The following is a 16,728-nucleotide window of genomic DNA, read 5'->3' as shown; positions in this document are numbered from 1 at the left end:
TCAAAATCTAAATGTCCAAATTCTCCCAAAGGTCGCAGGCGTGATGAGACTCGAGCTTGGAAATGTTTGTTATGCCATTTGTCAGTAATGGTTAGAGCGCCACCTAGTGGGACGACTATAATGATGACTGAATGAGATGAAATGTTAGCTGGTGGTTAAATGCATGAATTCCATCAATGTGACATCAGATCGGAGGTGCTGGTTGTAGGTGTTGGGCGTGGCTCGATGCGATGTGGTGCGAGGGCCCTCATAACGCTGCTTGCAGCTTTAATTATTATTATTATTATTATTCAGGCGAAACAAGGGCCTTTTTGAGGGCCTAAACATGCTCAAAAACTCATGAAATTTTGCACACATGCCAGGTCTGGTGAAAAATTTTGTATTTTAATGGTTTTACATATGAGCACTGGGAAATGGCTCTAGAGCGCCACCTATGCCTTGTTAAATGCAGCCCTACGACCACATCGTTTGAGCTACATGTATGAAATTTGGCACACATATGTATCATGCCAAGACGAACAAAAAAGTCTGTGGGCCCATTGACGCAAACCCAACAGGAAGTCCGCCATTTGGAAGAGAAGGTGACATTTTGGCTCTAATTTTGCCATTTCCATGCCTCGAACTTTTGCGAACTCCTCCTTGGGGTTTGATTTCATAACCTTCATATTTGGTCAGTGTCAACTACACCCTTGTGCCATGTTAAATTGCGGAGCTTTTGAGTTTTCACAATACTATGAGGCCGTGGCGCCATGGCGAATTTCGATGACTCGCCATGAAAATCTTATTGCCTCTCATTTTGTCATACATTTTCTGACCTTGACCAAAGTGAACACATATGATAAGGCTCCACCCCTGAACATATTTCAACTGCCATATTTGACACCAGGTACAGCGCCACCTAGTGGGAACAGGAAATGTCATGTTTTACACTTTGGGGTACAGTATTGTGATGGGTGACATCTGCAGCCTCAAATTTCTCCAGGAAAGCCTTAAGGAGTTGGTCTTGGGTTACAGTGAAAACTGTGACTTTTCACGAAAGGGTGTGACCCCAGCAGCATGGCGAACTTTGATGTCACGCCATGAAGAAACAAATTAGTATAACTCAATGAAATCCAGTCTGATCAGTACCAGACTTTACAGGCATGATGTCAGACCCGCCCTGAACAGATTGATGTGCCCATTGTCGGAAATACGGACAGCGCCACCTAGTGGCAACAGGAAATGTCATGGCTTTAATTTTGTTGTACTGATTTTCACAGGTTCATCGTGGCCACCTCAAAAGCGGTGAATATCAACATCAGTCCCTCGTGATGCTTCAGTGCAAAAATTGTGACTTTAAACTGAACGGCGCACCCTGGTGGTAACGCGGTTCACCATGAAAGATGAAGTGGCTTTTGAGGGGCTTGGAAAGTTTATAGAGGCTTGAAATTTGGCACACACCTCCAAATGGATGAACGCTTTGTTGGCATGTGATCATTTTCATTGAATAGCGCGAAATGGCTCCACAGCGCCCCCTACAATATTTCAAAACATCAGCCCCTGCTCTGTGTTTCATCTATGAGTCTGACACTTGGTAAGCTTGTGTAAGATATCAAGATGTACAAAAAAGTCTCTTGGAGCAATATCCCAAATCCAACAGGAAGTCAGCCATTTTAAAATTAATGTGTAATTTTGATGACATTTTCTCCCCTTTTCAGGCCTCATACTTTGACGAACTCCTCCAAGGGATTTCATCATATTGAAGCATTCTTCAGTGTGTAGAATCTAAAGACCTTTGTGATGTTAAATTACGAAGCTTTTTCCGTTCAGGGAAACGGGGTGGTCATGGCGGCACGTAGAGTTTCAATCACTCGCAAAAAGCAGTAATCTGCTGTCACTAAAAAACACAATGTCCAATCTCTCCCAAAGGTCGCAGGTGTGATGAGACTCGAGCTTGGAAATGTTTGTTATGCTATTTGTCAATAATGGTTAGAGCGCCACCTAGTGGCATGACTATAATCCTGGTTGAATAAGATGAAATGTTAGCTGGTGATTAAAAGCATGAAATCCATCAATGTGACATCACATCGGACGTGCCGGTTTGAGGTGTTGGCAGTGGCTCGACGTGCCGGGGGTGCGAGGGCCCTCATAACGCTGCTTGCAGCTTTAATTATTATTATTATTATTATTCAGGCGAAACAAGGGCCTTTTTGAGGGCCTAAACATGCTCAAAAACTCATGAAATTTTGCACACATGCCAGGTCTGGTGAAAAATTTTGTATTTTAATGGTTTTACATATGAGCACTGGGAAATGGCTCTACAGCGCCACCTATGCCTTGTTAAATGCAGCCCTACGACCATATCGTTTCAGCTACATGTATGAAATTTGGCACACATGTGTATCATGCCGAGTCGAACAAAAAAGTCTGTGGGCCCATTGATGCAAACCCAACAGGAAGTCCGCCATTTGGAAGAGAAGGTGACATTTTGGCTCTAATTTTGCCATTTCCATGCCTCGAACTTTTGCGAACTCCTCCTTGGGATTTGGTTGTATAAGCTTCATCTTTGGTCAGTGTCAACTACACACCTGGGCCATGTTAAATTGCGGAGCTTTTGAGTTTTCACAATACTATGAGGCCGTGGCGCCATGGCGAATTTCGATGACTCGCCATGAAAATCTTATTGCCTCTCATTTTGTCATACATTTTCTGACCTTGACCAAAGTGAACACATATGATAAGGCTCCACCCCTGAACATATTTCAACTGCCATATTTGACACCAGGGACAGCGCCACCTAGTGGGAACAGGAAATGTCATGTTTTACACTTTGGGGTACAGTATAGTGATGGGTGACACCTGCAGCCTCAAATTTCTCCAGGAAAGCCTTAAGGAGTTGGTCTTGGGTTACAGTGAAAACTGTGACTTTTCGCAAAAGGGTGTGACCCCAGCAGCATGGCGAACTTTGATGTCACGCCATGAAGAAACAAATTAGTATAACTCAATGAAATCCAGTCTGTTCAGTACCAGACTTTACAGGCATGATGTCAGACCCGCCCTGAACAGATTGATGTGCCCATTGTCGGGAATACGTACAGCGCCACCTAGTGGCAACAGGAAATGTCATGGCTTTAATTTTGTTGTACTGATTTTCACAGGTTCATCGTGGCCACCTCAAAAGCGGTGAATATCACCATCAGTCCCTCGTGATGCTTCAGTGCAAAAATTGTGACTTTAAACTGAACGGCGCACCCTGGTGGCAACGCGGTCCACCATGAAAGATGAAGTGGCTTTTGAGGGGCTTGGATAGTATATAGAGGCTTTAAATTTAGCACACCCCTCCAAATGGATGAAGGCTTTGTTGTCATGTGATCATTTTTATTGAATAGCGCGAAATGGCTCCACAGCGCCCCCTACAAAATTTCAAAACCACAGCCCCAGCTCTGTGTTTTATGTATGAGTCTGAAACCTGGTAAGCTTATAGGAGATATCAAGATGTACAAAAAAGTCTCTTGGAGCAATATCCAAAATCCAACAGGAAGTCAGCCATTTTAAAATTAATGTGCAACTTTGGCAACATTTTCCCCTCTTTCCAGGCACCGTTCTTTGACGAACTCCTCCAAGGGATTTCATCATATTGAACCAATCTCCAGTGTGTGGAATCTAAAGACCTTTGTGATGTTAAATTGCGAAGCTTTTTACGTTCAGGGAAACGGGGTTGTCATGGCGGCACGTGGAGTTTCAATCACTCGCCAAAAAGCAGTAATCTGCTGTCACTCAAAATCTAAATGTCCAAATTCTCCCAAAGGTCGCAGGCGTGATGAGACTCGAGCTTGGAAATGTTTGTTATGCCATTTGTCAGTAATGGTTAGAGCGCCACCTAGTGGGACGACTATAATGATGACTGAATGAGATGAAATGTTAGCTGGTGGTTAAATGCATGAATTCCATCAATGTGACATCAGATCGGAGGTGCTGGTTGAAGGTGTTGGGCGTGGCTCGACGCGATGGGGTGCGAGGGCCCTCATAACGCTGCTTGCAGCTTTAATTTTTATTGAAACCATAATGGGACTAAGTATAAATTTGTTATGTTAAAAACTGAAATGTACAGTGTATTAAGTGGCTGATTATTAGTTATTGAAAGAGAATTTCTCAGTTTTTATATTAACTTCTAAAAGTGTACAAAAAATGGATATAGCCATATATTTAGTTATGTTTTTGTGTTACAACAAACATGCTGAGATCCATACACATTATTTACAGACAGAGGAATTGGGCTAAAAGTTAACAGTGTCTGTAATCAGAGCAGTTTTCCACAGATTGCGTAACTTATCTCAGTTGTCTGCATGTACAGAAGTATTTTTTTCTATGTTTTTGTCTCTTGCACTAAGGTGAAACCTTTTTTTTTTTATGCAAAGTATTTTGTTAAATGCACTGGATAAATAAAATATTGCAAGTTACCGCCTGGTGTTTTGAGTGATGTGTCACCTACTACGATAAAGTGAAGTGGGAAGGAAGTGAGAGGACTGTTTTTACAGCCTTTGGTTGTATTGGTTTAAATATTAATTAGATGTATTTGTGGAGGTAAGAGCTGGGGATGCAACGCTTCAATGAGGAGGCTCTGCTGCCAGGTAGAAATTTAGACAAATCCCAAAACCAGAGGAGAGTCAAGATTTTGGTTTTATTTGGTTTCTTTTTGCTTTTTCCGTGCTCGTGTAAAATTTAATGCAGTTTTATTTTCATTCAAATGTTATGTCACAGAGCTAATCACAGTTATAGTGAACAGAATCATTATGGCACCTTTAAATGTAATTTATGAGCACTCAGGAAGGAGAATGGAGCACCGACAATTCAGCAGTAATGGAAAGTGAAGGAACGTGTCTTCTTTATTATGATCTGTACAGACATAATAATCCTAATGCATTTGCCTTTTCATAGTTTGTATTACCGATATAAAACAAGAACAACAAAAAAGTCCTAAGTGTTATTGCTTTTATGCAATAATAATAAAATCAAGCTAATTTCTGATTTATTTTTTTATCGCACTTTAAACAGTTTCTTAATTTAATGTTAATCTGTTTAATTCTTTGCATTTTACAACAGTATTTACAAGAATTATTTTTAAAAGCTGTAAAGTTATTTTGTAAATTCACTTTTAAGTTAAAGTGCATTTACATGTGTGAGTATGTACAGGCCCTGCCCAGTTTCTAAATTTAGTTACCTATCGTTGCAATTAAGTTGTAGGTTATGTCTCGGCACGCTATCATTCATTAACAAGAAGCACATGAACACACTGCAAAGCTTGGACAGGATGGCCTCAAACACAGATTCTGTGCCTTCACCGTCTCATCTGAGCTGAGGATAGAAAGAGAGCCCAATTTTATAATAATCAATCAATGGAATTAGTCAAACATTCATAAAATCAAAATGCCTTGTGGTACTTACATGTCTACTGACTGCTCATGCCTCAGATTCATCATGCACCAAATCAGCTGCATTCTTCAAAAGCCATCGATCCTTGTGTTGAGCGTGTCCAAATCCCTCATCGTAATTCCCCTTTCGTCTGAACAGTTGTTGGTAGTGAAATATGCAGTAGAACTCACCGTTTAAAGGCGCGTAACTGTACATGCTATAAATGAGCACAAGGTTTGTCAGTCATTGTTCAAAATAAAGAGAGTAGTGGGGACAGTTCTTGATTAACAGTCGATGTAAACATCTTTCAGCTACTTCTTAAACATATTCTGGCATATCTCCACTTTTCTAATTAATAGTGGGAAACTTACAGGTGGTCCTAATCTGTACATTGAATCAAATTAGCAATTGCTATGTTATCTGCATCACATATTGGACTAAATAAAATGTTTCAAAGATGAAATGTTTGGTGGCAAATGATAACGTTTAACTGCAAATGTCTATCTATCTATCTATTCTAGTAAGTTCTTATTTTGTGTTGTTTGTAGCCTTAGCTTTGCTAGTAGTTTTATCCTGTAGCCTATATTTTAGTAGTAACCATTTGCCAAGTGGTTCAAGTTAACTCTCAGCTTTGTGAACGGGAGATGAGAGAAAAAAAGGAAAGTCTAAAAGATGCCGACTATAAGAGCACATGAACAAAGATCAGTTAATCACCATCAGTGACACAGAGCAGATTGATATATATGATGTAGCATGCAAAACAGGGCTAAAGTCTTTAAGTTTTCTAAAATTTCACAAATTCTACATTAGCACACAAAAAACAGATTTAATCTATCTTTCTTTATTTTTTTGACGACTTTTTAACCTGACAAAGTCGAACTGAACGGAGTTCATTGCTTAGTAATGATGCAAATGGTGAAAAACATCATTTGTAGCATGTTAAGCTCCACTATATTTACACAAAATTGTTGTTTGATCACAAACCAACAGTCTTATCAGCACAGGCTAAATATGGAAAAAATTCACAGGGCCACTAAGAAGACTTTCTAACACCCCCCCCCCCCCCGGCCTGTTTGTGGCTCAACTGCTGTGAGCTCGTTTTTTTTTCCTCATTCCCTAGAGGCTTGTTGAATGAGGATTTGGGGGAAAACAGTCTGTTGTATATTTACAGTTTATGCATCAGAAGACATTTAATAAAATACATTTCCCTGACATAGTTTTCAGAGATATGTGCAGACATTGCAGTTAAGATAACAAACACTGGAAATATGGGAAAGTCTTTGTGTTTGTTTCTTTTATTTTTTGCTTGCCTGGTTTGTGTGCAGTTGCATTTTGGCCAAGTTTTTACATGCTGCAGCATCACATATCTGCAGATCACAAAATACGTGAGTATCCAGTTTTAACATTCATAGTTTAGTATGTTTTTTTTTTAAATATTTCAATTTAGTAATACATATTAGATATGTTAGATATTTACATATCTAACATATCTACTTACAGTTATAAAGTTATAAAGCTGGAAAGTTATATATATAAACAATATAAAGTTTTTAAAAAAGGACAAAGACACTAATCCATCAGACAGGAATCACTGATTAATGTTGCAGGTTTTTTGTATAAGTCCAACATCCCACCTTAATTTTTTCTTGCAATGTTTGCAGCAGAAGCACGCTTTGTGAAAAAAGTATTTGTCTGCAGTTATTTTTTCCATCTGATAGACTGGCTTCAGACATGCTGAGCACATCTCTCGAGAAGCCGGTTGAAACTGAAGAAAAAAAAACAAGACTGACCTTAGTGGAAATGTTTTTTTTTTTTTTTTTTTTTAAACCAAAAGCATTTATAGTAAACCACAGTGAAATGAGAAGTGAAAATCAAATATATATTTTGATTATAATGCAAATCAAAGACAGTTTTTAAGATCAAAATAGATACAAAAGCAAAAACCCAAACTTTAAGCCTTATAATTGATCTCTTTTCATACACAGTCATATATGTGACAGCTTTCACATAACGAACAGGTAAAACGCTGCCAATGTGCTCCTATTCAGGCACCGATTTATCAGTCTGATTGATTGGCAGCTTCACTTCTGGGTCTGTGGTGACCTGAATTGTAGATGGACTGATTATGACATGCCTTGTGGACGATGTCACTGTTTCTGTCTGAGAGTTGACCACAGTGGAGGTCCTGGAAGATTAAAACTTTGTTCCGGATCCTTCGGTCTTCTCATGTTTGTCGGTGACTGGTTTTGTTCCTGTGACACAGTCTGTCTGAACCTCGAGCGTGCTGAGCTGTCGAGGACTGAGTGGGATGGAGGTGGATTGTTTCTGACCTTCTTTTCGTGGGTCATTTCTGTTTTGAGCAGGGCTGTTGCATATCAGCGTCTTTGTCGTCCGAAAAGTCTCCTCCAACTTTTGGCTCTGCTGACACGTCGGGCAGATCAAAGCTTCTGGTGGTGCCAGGTCGGTTTTATTTGTCTTTCTAGCTGCTGATTGGATAGTGATAAACGCAGGTGAAGGTGGAGGATTCGACTGAGGTTTCCCAGAGGCTTCATCAGTGCTCGCATCTTGCCTTGCTGAATTAGTTGTGTTTCCCTGCATGGTAGCACTTTTCAGTGATTTTGTTCTGCTTGACCCAATGCTAATTTTATTATCACCGCCAGAGGATGGGGATCCTTGTGTAACCCCAAAGGATTCTTTGAACAGACGTGATAAGCCAGCAATATCTGAGTCAGATTTCAGTGTAGAGACGGCATAAAGTGCCTTCTTTATGGCTTCCTCTACATCGAGGATTCTTGCTAAAGTCTCCTCTTTAAGAGTCGTGATTTCCACACTCGCTCGCTCAAGATCTCCAAAAACGTGTGCCATTGATGACTTGTTTTCAGCGCTTTCTCTTGATACTGGCAACCTTTCGTCTTTGTTGTCAGCTCTGACCTTGTTTTGTTTCTTTTTGTTAGAGCTGACAACCCAATCGGGGACGTTCTCAAAAACTCTCCTCAGAGACCTTACATCAACCTCACTTGTGTCTTTTTCAATTTCTTCAACTCGGCTCAGAAAGCTCTGCAGTTCCCGCTGTTTTCGTAAGTTGTCAAATATTTCCATTGCTGCTGGTATGTTCCCTCTCACGATCTCATCCATGTGAACTGACAGTCGCTGTCGGCGTTCGTCGTCAGTCTCAGTTCGCCCTTTCTTTTCCCTCATCTCGACTTTGCTTTCTTGCTTCTTGATTTCTTTCTCATGCTTGTCTCGACTGTCAGTGGTTTCTCCACAGGTGTCACATGATTGATTGCTTGTAATTTCTGCCACATCTGGATCCACATGTGCAAGAACAGACATTTCTTTATTTCCAGCCACTGGTTTCAGGTTTTTGTTGTCTGGTTGGGGGATTTTCAGTCTTTTGGGCTTTACAGGGGCAGTCTTTGTCTTTTTACCTCCAAATTTCTCAAATGCATCATGGAAATCTATGTGACTTTCATCTGCTTCACTCGTATCACTTTTGGCTGCTAAATCCTGGGTTCTTTTCTCCTCTGCCTTGATATCAGAATTATTTTGGGTTGACTCGTTATTGCTTTGTTTCTCCTTCAGATGTTCTGGTTTAGGTGGAATGGCTGGTTTTGGACCAGTAGGCTTTTTGCTTTTCTCTAAAATGAGTCTCGTTGTTGGGTTACTCTGGGTTTCGTTTTGGTGCGGAGGCTCTGGATTTGCTGCAGTTGCCTCTTGTTTCACTGATATTTGACTTGCTTCATTTTCAGTCACAGTGAAAAGCTCGTCAGCACTGGTCGTTTGAATAGACACCACATCCACGTGTTGAGCTTTTTCTCTGTGAGGCTTTGAAGAGTTTCTGTATATCATAGCTGCTTTAAAATCTCCTCTTGTGACATTAACGTTAGATCTTTCTAAAGATTGCAAAGCTGCTTTAATTTTACCATGAAAAACAACTTCCTCATCCTCCTGTTGTGCAGGACTTGTTTCCAAACTTTGTGTAGTGACCATAGGAGTTTCTAAAGGTTGTTTCTGCGCCCCCCTTGCACCTTCCTGACCTTTGTTGCTGCATGATTCAGGAGTGTGTGTTTCCTCAGGAGTAGCATCTTTGTGGCTTGTTTCTATATTTTTGTGCTGGTAATCTGTTTTCTGTGCTGAGGTGAAGTTTTCTTGAGGAAATTCTTCTTCTACTCTTGAGCGTTTCACAGTATCTGCTGTAACCGAGGGAAAGAGCTCCTCAGATGATTTCTGAATAATAGTCTTTTGTTTTTCTTGTGATGACTGATGCAGTGCAGTTTGGAGGTTAGAGATCTCTTCATTCTGATCTACCACCTTGACTAACTGAGCTTCGTGGGCACCAAGCTCGTGATCTTGTTTCTCAAACTTTTCATAGGACTCCTGCGTCGCAACTTTGGGACATGCTTGCTCTTGTGCTTCATCAGTGCATTCACTGCTTGTACTATTTTCCTGCACATGAGATAATACCCCAGAACTGCATTCTGTAGAGACATTTTGACCTGCGTATATATTTTTGTGGATCTTTTTCTTTGCTTGGTGTTGACTTGGGTCTCCAGAGAACATGCTTTTAAGCCTCTTTACATCCACGGGTACCCACTCAGTAGTTTCCTGCACTTGATCACTTTCCTTTTCATGAAGAACTTCCTGTCCAGCCATAGTTTGGTTTTCAGGGAGTTCTTGAACTGCTTCTTCAGTCTGAAGACTTTTTAAATACTCAAAATCTCCCTTTTCAATGCAGCTTTTGAATAGTTTTACACTCCCCTTTACTTTCCCTTCAGGTGTTATTGATCCTGGGCATGTTTGTTCTTGAGAGAGTTCAAGTAGATCACCTTGGACTGACTTAGTAGCAATTTTTATTTCTTTATGGCCTTTTTTACTCATGTCACCCCTTTCCAGCTCTGATTGATCACATTCAGCACATTTTGGAGGGACGAAGCTCTTCACATCCTTCTCATTATGGTATTTGTAGAGGGAGTAAACAATGACTTTGGCACAGTTGTTGTCATCCTCTTGGATTACCACTCCTTTTCTCAGAGAGTTATCTTGATTGAGAATATCCTCAACAAGCTGAACCACACTGGCAGTTCTGAACTCTGTGTCCTTGTTCGCATTGAACTGATGTTGTTGAACAGGTGCCGTCACCGCCGTGGTCTCGATATCCCCTTTGCTGTCCTCCTTTAGGTAAGTGACCTGAGGTTTTAGGTTTACCCGTGGTAGCAGCTGGAGTATGAAGTTTTGGGCACCGCCTTCAGCCACCTCGTCATGTTTTATCTCAGGCCCACTCTCTGATAGTGTAAACTTAGCTTTTTTAGCAATCATTGTCTCATTGACCTCAATGATAAAGCCAAACGATTGGATGACTCTAATCTGGTAGAGGAAATTCAGCGTTTCCTTGATGTTCTCCACCATTGTCTCAATTTCATCCTCGTTCTGACGTCTAATTTTGTCAAATGGCATTGATTCAAAAAGATGGGTTCTGTTTTTAACATTGTTGGTCGTGTTGTCCTCACTTGCACCGCTACCGCTTGTGATTTGAGTTTTTGATGTATGCACAACGGAGGGCTCTCTTTGTATGTTGGTGGAGATAAAGGGGTTGTTTTGAAAAAGAGCTGCCCTTGTTTTAATAATTTCATCATTCTTTTCCAAATCGGATAAGCTTATAGACTCCTCTTCAAAGAGTGCTTCCTCAGTGGAAAACTCATCATTACATGAGAAGTCGCGTTCAGTTCTTTGACTGACATGAGGACATGGTTGTTCACGGGGCTCTGTTGCTAAATCATTGCTTGTGCTTTCATTTTTTCTGTGTATACTCTCACTGCAAGCCATTTCAAATAGCTTTTTTTGTTTTTGGACTTCCTTTGTCTCATCCCCGTTAATAGAAACCTTTCCCTGGATTTTACCCAGATTTGGCCCAGACATGTTCACAGACTGACTCTCAAATATCCTTCTGGTAGCCTGAACGTCTAGTCTGACCGTCTCTTCCTCACACTCTCTGTCAGTGTCTGGACTAATACCAAGAGATTTTTCAGCTTCCATAACCTCTTTAGCACTTTCTGCACGAGGCGTTTCTTTTGTTTCCTCCAGAACAGCCAGCGTTTTACTAAAATCACATTGTTTCTCACGTCCCCCTTCCATGTGCATCTTGGGGGTGTAGTGAGACACTTTGTTACTCGAGCCACAGTTCTCAAATATCAAGCGTTTCGAAAGGACCTCTCCCTCGTATCCAGTTACGTCAGCTGTCATCCTCTCTGAGCTCAAAACTTCAGCAAGCTCTTCATCTACAACATCATCCAGCATCTTCACCTCTGGATGGGTGTGCTTCAGGAGACGCCTCAGTTCACATTTCTGCCTCTGTTGATATAACATTTCTTTGGAAAGCTGGGGCAGATTAGGTTGCGGAGAATTTGTCCTACAGCTTTCTTCTAATTCTGGCTGATGTCTTGCTGAAGGAGGTAATGGTAAATCCTCTTTTTCTTGGACACTTGAGTCTTCTGACATCTTAGAAGAACAAAGGAATGTTTCTTACTGTTTCATCCATTCAGAGAAATTCATGCTCAAGAGCAGTCACACCTACTCACAGGAATGAGAGCCATGCCAGGTGATTTGTTTTCCTCATGCCACGTGTTAGCTGCTTAGCTGAACTCCAAAGCAACCAGCAAGTACAACCACAAATGCAACCACAAAATGAGTAAAAAATAAAAGTGTGAGGAAGTCTGTGAAGGGAATCTGTTTCTTTATTTTGCAGGTAAGCAGCATATTTTGGATTTTTGAGCCAAAGGGAACACGATACTGCTCGCTGTGCAAATCCAGTGTGCACAGAACAATGTGCATCAATCACAACATCATGCAACACCACAGTGACATTGCACTTTACCTTGATTTGGTTTACTCTTTTCCCAGACTCACGTGACACTTTTCGTTCCTGCAAAGAAATAATAATAATTAAAAGAATTACATCAGCATTATTGTTTGGCTGCTGCCAGAAATTCACTTATCAATAATTAATTTATGATATATTATGATGACATATAGATACCAAACTTCAATGTGTAGCTGAAAATCTACACTATAAAGGCTGGTGGAATAAACCTTTAACTCTTTATTTTCATTGCCAAAAAGAATTTTGATTTTTTTTTTTTTACCTTGCATAAAAATCTCTGAGATAATTCTTTCAGTGTGTAAACTTTAAACAAGTTTACTTTCTATAGTTAACGGTGAACTAAAAAGAAGGGGAGATGTGACATGTACCAATTTTACAGGACTGTTTGCTGATTCCTTGGTTCCCGCTTTGGACAGATAGAGAGCTGATATTGCTTTCACCGAGACAGAAAGTTTCTCCTTGGTTTGGACAAAAGAGCTGTCTCTGAAGTCTGCAGCTGACCTCCTCTTTTCATCTGCAGAGACATCAGACACGGGAGCTTTAATGTTAAATTTTGTTATGGCTCTGTTAAGAAGTCAAACTGATCAGGGTTGTCTCGTGACATTTTCATCATCGACACGCAGCCAGATTGGAAATAAGTCGTGGCTCGTTTAACAACATACGGCTGACATCTGTGTTATTAACAAACGGCTCGTGCTATTTGTTAATAACACAGGTCCCAATTCGGGGTCCAGCACTTTCGAAGCTGATATTAACAGCTGTCATGTGGCCGAGTTATAAATGTACTGCTTGTTGTGGAGCAGGAGAGATACCCGACTCTGCTGACACGCATACTAGTTAAAACAGGCAAGTCACTGCAACAACGGTTGACTAAGCATCGAAGTTCAAAGGTAAACAGACGTGTCTCAAAGCTGTTTATGAAAGTACAGATACTTTATGAAATCATGAGTCCACAAGCTGGAAAACACTGCAAAAAAGGCTCTGCGACCAAAGAAGAAGAAACATAAAACTCATTGCAGTATCAGTTAACTAATATTACTAATAGCTACTAATATTTCAGATTTGGGCAACTGTTAAAAATGTGAATAATAGCCATTAGTTTTCAGCTTCTACCATACATACTGTATTAAGCTTCTTTAAGTGCATGTGCCACTCCTTTCATTCAAAAATACAAATCTCTACTCACAGAAGAAGAAATATTCCCAGTTCCTTTCTCCCTATCTTCTTGGTTTCTTCCAAACTTTAGTTGTCTGTTGGTTTGTGTTGTGTCATGGAGCCTCTGCCACTCGCTCCTTCTTTCTGTCCCATTCCTCTCCCGGAAACAGCTGACCCTTTCACCCTCCTGCACTTATTCTGGTCTTGTAGCACACCAGCTATTTCTGTCTGGTTGTGGAGTGGCTTACTATTCCTACACCAAGTTGAGTCATCCAAAGCTTTGACAGAACTCGCTGAAGACAGCTCTCCAAGGCACGTCTAACATCTTTGTTTATTTTTGTTATGTTTTTGTGCCCAAAGATGTTTCTTTCAGAACAAATTTTTGAAAGAGCCACATGTTTATTTGCTTTCTGATATTTTCATCTTAAGCTGAATCGTCTTCAGCATTTTTTTATTTGACCCTGACTTTATAGAACCAAACCATATTCATCATAGTTCACTGTTTACTCATTACCTAAATCAAGGCGCAGTATTTCCCGGTTTTATCAGCCGGTCTTTTACCTGGAAGCTTGCACTTTGAAACTCGCTGTAGCTGCTTTCATTATTGCAACGTGTAATTTATGACATGAACTCGCGTTGTTTGTTTATGTTGCTACTCACGTATCCCTAATCAAACTGTAAAAAGTTTAAATCCGAGCTCTGCTGATAACTACTCAATAAAGAGATAGTCCTTTAATCTTAGAAAAGTGAAACTATTGTTCTGAATGCTTTAAAAAAACATTAATTTTGTCCGTTTCTTTAACATGATAGCAGGCAGGGTAATATGATATTCAGGCTGACACAACCAAAGCTTTGCTGAGCTAGAAAGAAGATACTCACCAGCTTGAGATGCTGCAATTTTTTCTAAATCAATACCCCCTATTGTTCTTTTCCTCTCTGGCCAGTGCTGATTTACTACCTATAGAGAGAAACAATAAAACATCACTGCTGCTAAGTAAACTCATTGTGCATCATAGTTTCTATGTGTCAATACAGTTGCAGGAAAAATCTAAGCATTACTAGAAAAAATATGCTATTACATGAATGAGAAAGAAGTAAGGATTCATTAGACCTAAGGCAGGTCAAGAACCACTGAAGTGTGTGATGGATGAGCCGATCTTTTGTGAAACAAGTGCTCAAAACGATGTTCAAAATGATTTTTCTCACAAACAGCTGAAAACACCTTATTAACTATTAAGCAAACGGGAAAATGAAGTGTTTTCAGTGTGTGTGGTAGTTCTTGGCAAGGGAAACGCTGTGCAGCTAGGAGAGAGAATGGATTCCACCAAATGTTGGGAAATTCTAAATGCGTGTGTCTTTTTCTTCTTCTTCTTCTTTTGGCTGCTCCTTTTAGGGTTCTCACCGTCTCTCTAACATCTTTCTGCATCTCATCCTTCACTGTATCCATGAATCTTTGGTGGGGTCTTCTGCACATGTCCAAACCATCTCAGCCTTGTCTCCCTAACTTGTTTCCAAAATGCTTAACCTATCCACCAATGAAAGTCTTAGCATCTTCAGTTTTGCCAGCTCCAGTTTTTTCCCACTACCACTCTGTAAACCTTCTTTTCCACTCTTGCTACTATCTTTCTGTCACAAATGACCCCTGCCACTCATCTCCACACAAAAGATCACTCCAAAAGTTCCAGCTTCAGTTTCTTAAAGTATTTAGCGGCAGCATAATACTGAAAGTGAAAAGGTGGTGGTGCAAAATACTTCAAGATGACTGAAGCTGGAATTTCTGGAGCGAAATCAATGAAAGCTTTGTTTATGCATCTTTGCACTTCAAGAAAGAAGAAAGGAATATTTTCTGTATTTACAAATATATAAAAACCCTGATATTTTTCACACATGCTTTCATCGGTAAATATTTGAATTTTTTACCCTTTAAACTAACTGTGGGTCTATTAGGGAATCTTAAAGTAATAATGAGGTTGTATTTACCTTTCGAGTTACACGATCATCCTTCACATCAGTTTTATCAGCGCATGTTTCCATTCCCTGTTCCTCCACAGCGATCTGTATATCCTCAACCTCTCCGTTCATCTTTGACACGTCTGTCGTGTAACTTGATGTGAAGTCTGCAGCTCTAAGGCTGGTCTTTGCGTTGTTTTTAAGAGAGGCCTTTGACTCAAACAGAGCTCTCAAGGCCTCTATGGACCCTGTGCTGCTTTTAAGGCTGCTCATTGATTTGCTGCGGGTCAAATTGGTTTTGGCTCGAGACTTTTCCTTCTCACTGTTTTTCCTCATCAGAGACTCCAGATGAGTCTCTTTACTTTCCAGTCGAGATGGCGTTATCTGAAAAGGATACACAAGGGAGGGAAGTGTGTGTAAATCCAGCTGCAGTGATTATTCTTTTTCCTGCTATGCCATTGATGCTTTTCATTAATTGGACAAACAGCTAAAAAAATCAGAAGTTACCTCCTTTAGCACCTGGTTTGGCTTTCTGTCATCGTTATCTACTGAGGGTCCTTGAATGGATTTGTTCCCTTTCACAGCAGTTTGATATCTGTCACAAACACAAACACCACATTAATGATTTGATGTCACTAATGACCTACAAGTAGCTTAGAGGGGTGCACAGATACAGAGAGACTGATGCTTTTTTTTTTTTTACCTGGCCACCAATTGGGACACTGACGTCGTCTTGTCCCGCAGCCCCGCATCCGTCCAGACTGGCTTATCACATGACGAGCTGAGGCTCTTCAGCGATTGGGTACGCCTAATATTGCTCTTCCATTCCATGATCAGGTCACGGGTGCACACAGTTTGGATAAATCGCCTAGAATACAGACGCATAATCAATAACATTTGATTATGTTTACATTTCAAGTCCCATAACAAGCATTTATCTTCACTTCATTCAGCTCCACTAACTCGCAGGTATGAAATGCCTTGACATCAATAATGCATAGCTCTCAGGGAGTGAGAGAGAAGGATTTGGACGTGTGCCTTTCAATTTAACAGCGATGCAGAGTGCAGCAACTGCTCGATGTAAAGACACGAACTCGAGTTTGATGAAAGCAAGATGACGGCGTAAGTAAAGGAAGTTTTGAGAAGAATAGTTACCTTACAGATGTCGGTCAGTGTCTGCTCTCTGGGAAAATCAAAACACTTCCGCAGCATCACAAGACCTGCACACGGTATAAAGGCTCTGCGAGCAAAGTCCTTTTTCTTCCTCATTACCTTCGACTGTAAAATGTTCGATGAGTAGCAAACAGGGTGTACTCTAAATCCACTGACGTTATAAATTAGGAAAACTTTTATCC

General features: G+C 40.5%; 1 protein-coding gene across 1 annotated transcript; it reads right to left on the bottom strand.

Annotated features, from left to right (window-relative positions):
* Positions 1-7,256: 7,256 nt before the first annotated feature.
* On the bottom strand, positions 7,257-16,233 carry LOC146701902 (xin actin-binding repeat-containing protein 1). Its single transcript, XM_085468307.1, has 7 exons — positions 16,077-16,233; positions 15,881-15,968; positions 15,404-15,757; positions 14,303-14,381; positions 12,637-12,782; positions 12,263-12,310; positions 7,257-11,886 (listed from the first exon to the last, which is right to left on the bottom strand). The coding sequence occupies exons 1-7, from the start codon at positions 16,202-16,204 to the stop codon at positions 7,585-7,587; spliced, it is 5,145 nt and encodes a 1,714-aa protein (XP_085324433.1). The 5' UTR covers positions 16,205-16,233; the 3' UTR covers positions 7,257-7,584.
* Positions 16,234-16,728: the final 495 nt, after the last annotated feature.

This window comes from Copadichromis virginalis, linkage group LG9 (genome assembly GCF_057382275.1).
Source record: "Copadichromis virginalis isolate Kocher_CV1m ecotype Utaka linkage group LG9, C_Virginalis_male_GT1.1, whole genome shotgun sequence".
NCBI classification, from domain to species: Eukaryota; Metazoa; Chordata; class Actinopteri; order Cichliformes; family Cichlidae; genus Copadichromis; species Copadichromis virginalis.
This window is presented reverse-complemented; position numbering and strand designations above follow the sequence as displayed.